The sequence below is a fragment of the Antrostomus carolinensis genome, unplaced genomic scaffold (assembly GCF_000700745.2).
Source record: "Antrostomus carolinensis isolate BGI_N321 unplaced genomic scaffold, ASM70074v2 scaffold18049, whole genome shotgun sequence".
NCBI classification, from domain to species: Eukaryota; Metazoa; Chordata; class Aves; order Caprimulgiformes; family Caprimulgidae; genus Antrostomus; species Antrostomus carolinensis.
The window spans coordinates 29,425-34,355 of NW_010336601.1; the positions used below are offsets into that span (position 1 = coordinate 29,425).

Here is a 4,931-nt window from a genome sequence, read left to right on the forward strand (position 1 = left end):
AAACTTGCAATTTATTTGTGGATAAGTTTATTTAAACATCTGTAAATTATACTAGGTGTAAACAGTATATTCTTTATTTCTATGCACATGCAGTGTTGTCAAGATATGTATATAGCCTTGTCAAGCCTACAGTGCAGTAACTAAGAATTTTAAGCAGCATGATGCTGAAAACTTGTCTAGAAACCATGTCTGACCCTTCTTTCATTGTACTGTGAGGTTTCTTTGGTATACATAATTATAAGTAGTGCTTGTTTGTCGTTAAGTTAAAATGCAAAGTTTCAAAGTGCGCCCCATAGAAAGGAATTTGCAAAAGGAAGTATCCATTTAAAAAACAGAGATAGCAACAGCAAGCAGCCTCCTCTGTGATTTTTATGAAAAATCTAGTTTAAAAGAAAGGAAGTCAGAAGTTTACCATTTATAGATACTACTGAAGTAAAAAAATCCTTTGTTTTTTAAGAGCACCTGTCATGACCCCTTGAACCTTGGCTAACCTTGGTTAAATTCTTACTTATCTATTTTACAGTTCCAAATACTAGCAGATAAAAAGGATGGAGAGCCTTGCTGATTTGGTCCACAGCCTGAGGCGAAACCTCATTACTATTTAAAAAGATGAGGTAGAAAACTCTTCTTTAAATTGGTTTCACAATCTTCATTGACAAATAGTTCTGTTGGGGGAGAAGGGAAGAAACAATAGAGGTAAAAATATGTACACAAACTACTTCAGTGTAGTTTTGTAAAGCATATTTAAGATATTAAAATGCATCAGAATGTATCCAGGGTATGGTAATTTCAGTTAAAATATAGTAAAAATGAGTAAGATATTTCAGATAAAAGTAGACTGACATCCAGACTCTAGACCACCCATTAAATATTTTTAATTTTGTAGGTTATTAACACTTCTAAAGCACTCATTTGCTCCATCTTTAGTTAATAGGTTAGTTTTAACATAAATTTTAATTGTTTCTCAATAAAAATCAGTTGAAATTGTTCATAGCGATAAGGATATAATCCCTAGCTCCCTGCGAAAACTGAATTGAGAGAACCTCCGGCCTGAGTAAGGAGTTTCTTCTGTTGATAACTCATATATAAGCTTCAGCTTCATACAGCTGAAGAACAGTAACAATTAAAAATTCTTACCGGCAATGAATAGAGGAGTACTGCAGCAAACAAGAGTAAAATCAGCAAGATGAGAAGGCCTATAAAGAGCCATTTAAACCTGCGCCACACAATAAATTTCATTGTCTTGCAGGGGTTTGTAAACCAAAGGAAGGAAGTATCTGGTCGGCTGCATTTTGAAAGAAACAAATATTACTCATACTATAAAAACAAGGAATACTTAAGCATGAGAGTATAACACATTAAAAACACTCTAGTTTGGAGGCTGAAGAAAACACAGAGAGTTTTGTAATGCAAGGTAGCCATTTCAGTAAACTTCTGTCATTAATACTAAAACCACCTGGCATTGTATCCTAATGCTTGCAGAAAGAAACAAGACTGGCTTTTATAAATGAAGTTTTGCAAAGGAAAATTGGTGTCTAATCAATCCTTTACTGCATGCAGATTTTGTCAACAACATTATAGTAGCTAGATTTTATAAATTTCCCAAGCTAGTGGGAGAAAAATTTCTTACTTTGGTAGATCTAGTTTGGGGTTCATGTTGGGTTCATCTCTTCCTTTACCAGCTGGCCTTTCCTCAGCTTCTTTTTCATTGACAACTTCCAATGTCATTTCAACTTTACCCTTCAGAAAACACGTGGCATGAGACAAGCATCTTACTGAAACAGCACTAATGGTACTTGTTTGTTACTTATATGGCAGAGTTTGGAATCAGCTCATTGTGTGTACATCTGTGTGTTTTCCACTTCCTTCTCAAAATAGACTTATTTCTGTGCTATGACAGTGTCACAACAGAGTATCAGAGAATGACAAATAAAAAAACCCAACCCCACAGTACATAAAATGGTCCTGCTAATTAATTTGTAGTTCTCTTTTAAGATTTTTTTTTCCAATTTAGCAAGACAAAAACTGTTATCTTCTTTTAAGAGCAAAACAAAAATTCTTTTCTTCTTGCATCTTTTCCAAATGACTAAGCATCTTACTTTTTACATTGCTGTGGCTGATAGATGTTTCTGAATGTTTTTCATAATTTATTAAATTCCAGTAATAAATTTTAAAGGCAAAAACATTAGAAAGAAGAAGCAGACACACTTGAAAAACTTAATATTCTAGCAAGTGAAAAATCTGCATTTATATTCTTCATAGAACAGGTTAAAATGCTTTAAGTCTTCTGATTGCCCTCATAATCACAAAGCTATCCCGAGTTCCTAGTATGTAAATTGTATTTGTTGTGTACAAAAATGCTTTGGATTTAAACTTTTTTATTTAGACTTTAGGATGTCTCGTGTTTCTCCTAAGCAATAGCATGATAAATTCCTTTACACAATAATTCTATTGGCTGCTTTGGCAAGATAACAACCTGGCACCAGAGTCCTTCAAGTTAAACAGAGTTAAAATAAATGCACTTAAGTATTAAACTCATACTTTAAAACAAAAATTTGTTGATGGAGCAAAATTTCTGAACTTGTGCACGGAATGTTCTGTTTATTCCTCTGCCTAGGCACTGAAAGCTAACAGGTAAGTGGGGGACTCTACAGTCTTTCTTTATAATTTGAAAAGCAAGGTGAGCATGTTTTAAGTACTTTTAAAAGAAGTAATAAATCATACCGCTAAAATACGGGAGCCATCCTTCTCAACATAACACGGCCACCATCCTTTCATGGATTTCTGCTCAAAGAGAGAGGCCGTCCTGGGAGCCTTCTGAGAACCATCTACCTTGTATTCTGGAATCATGTCTATATTGCACTTCTCTGGAACTTTGGCTGGAATGATTGTTTTATGTAAATCAAGTTCCACAAAGCCTAGGAGATGGATAAAAAAATAAACACCGCATAACATAACCAACCGTACAGCACAGTGGTTCAACATCAACCTTTCCTATCACTAAACATGTTACACAGGAAAAACAATCAACAGACACATTACATTCTTGTTTGTCTAAGGATGTTGTGAGGCAGGGAGGTGGGACACATCAGGCTGTGTTTAAGCCCAACACCAGCACTTTCCACACCAGCAAGATGATAAACTGGACTCAGCAAGCTCTCCTTCCTCTTTTTTAATGCAAGATCACTTGATTTTTAATGGAAGGCTTTTTTCCCCACACACCTTAACAGAAGATAACCAAATACAGCAATGTAATACTAATGCAGTTTCTGAGAGCTAAATGCATGATTCACTTAATTTTAATGATGGTTATAAATCAATTATTTGTTTTCAGCTTTTGAGGCCTATATGGTTTGCATGTAAGGTAAAGACTTTGGAGCCATCTTAATACAGGGCAGAAAATCTTATGCAGAGCAACATCTCTACAAAAAGTTGGCATTACTAATGGCATGAAGTATAATTAAAAACGGTGTGAAGTAGATTGCTTAACCTAAATCACAGCCTTATGTCAAAACTCTTAGAATTGAAGTACTCTTGTTCTAGGTAAATTTATTTAAAGTAAGAAGCAATGTAAGTTTTCATGCACATTATCATTTCATGCACTTTGTCATAGGGCTTACCTGAATGAGCATTGTGGTTTACCTGCAAGCAGGCCTTTACTGAGTGAATATTCACTCACTCATTCATGAGCACAAGTAGCCCTGTACTGTGTGGGAAAGCAGGAGTGTATTTGTGTGCTCACTTTGTAAACACAATCCTTATGCAATAATTTAAAATGGTTTGTTTTTATCTCTTACTTTGAGACAGCAATAATTATTTTCTTAGAAGTCTTACCGAGATAGTCATCCAAGGAGAACTTGTCATTATCCCATATTTGAATGATCAGTTTGGGTGGGATTCTGAATTCTGTCTTGTCAAGACTCCAAAAATGTTCCTAAAATTTTAAAAAACAAAACCCAAGCACCTTTTTAAACTTATGAAAATTCAAAGCTGTAGTCTGTTAGTATTTTTGAATTCTAGGGTTGGTGGAAGTATTAGGGACCTAATCTTGCCCTTGCTAAGAGGAGACTGCTGCTGTTGCCAATGTTCCTGGCTCAAAGGCAAAACTGAATCGCAACAGCAGTTTGCAGAACTGAGACAAAGTATCTCTTACAATATGTAGGTACAAAATTATCAGACTAATTAAAATATGTATTCCAAGTATTGAAATCTTTAGAAATACTTACCTTTTTGGAAACTGCACAGAGTTGCTCTGCTGGGAGATAGTCAAAAGGAAAAACAAATCTCCAGTTAAAGTTCCCTTCACCATCCAGTGATCGGTAGTGAACATCGGTTTTCTGCTTATTTTCTTCATTACCAGGCATCCATCTGGAAATACAGAGACGTGTCTGGCATTTGCAGTAGGACTACACTGGTGCTTGTCTGTACTGTGGCCATGTTGTTAAGTGGTTGAAAACAAGCTGTGAGAGTTGCTTACAGAGGGCTGGAGAGTCTTTCACACCCTTTCTCAGTCTGATTCCAATTTGCCACTGTAAATAGGAACATCTAAACTGAATTTCTGATCTGCTAAGACCAGTACTGTATCAGTGGTTGTTGGTGGAGTTATTTGATTTCTTTTTTAGGATAAATTTAGATCAGTAGCCTAGTAGTATAGTTCTCTGATTTCTATTGATTTTTTTTTTTATTATTTTTTATATTAAGACTAGGAAATGTAAAAAGTAATCTAGGTTATGCAGCACCAAAGCTAACTCAATGTTTTCAGTTACTTCCCATCTCAAGAGGTGAACTTCGGGGATCTTTCACTGCACGTTAACTGGTTATGCTTTATCTGATAATACTTCTGTACTTCTCTAAGGTTAGCACTATTTCAGAGGCTGTAGTGAGCATTGATGTGGCTGAACCAAATCATCTTTGTAACCCATGGTCTCGGC

The 4,931-nt window shown here is 35.4% G+C and overlaps 1 protein-coding gene across 1 annotated transcript in view; it reads right to left on the reverse strand.

Annotated features, from left to right (window-relative positions):
* Nucleotides 1-445: 445 nt before the first annotated feature.
* The window catches only part of LOC104530367 (myoferlin), a gene marked incomplete at its 5' end in the record, with an annotated part of 19,785 nt that continues 15,299 nt past the window's right edge, over nt 446-4,931 (reverse strand). Inside the window, 6 exons of the mRNA XM_029086718.1 lie at nt 446-665; nt 1,138-1,285; nt 1,631-1,740; nt 2,725-2,918; nt 3,835-3,934; nt 4,227-4,368. Of these exons, the coding sequence (XP_028942551.1) occupies nt 630-665; nt 1,138-1,285; nt 1,631-1,740; nt 2,725-2,918; nt 3,835-3,934; nt 4,227-4,368 (730 nt within the window). The remainder of the gene's footprint in view (nt 666-1,137; nt 1,286-1,630; nt 1,741-2,724; nt 2,919-3,834; nt 3,935-4,226; nt 4,369-4,931) is intronic.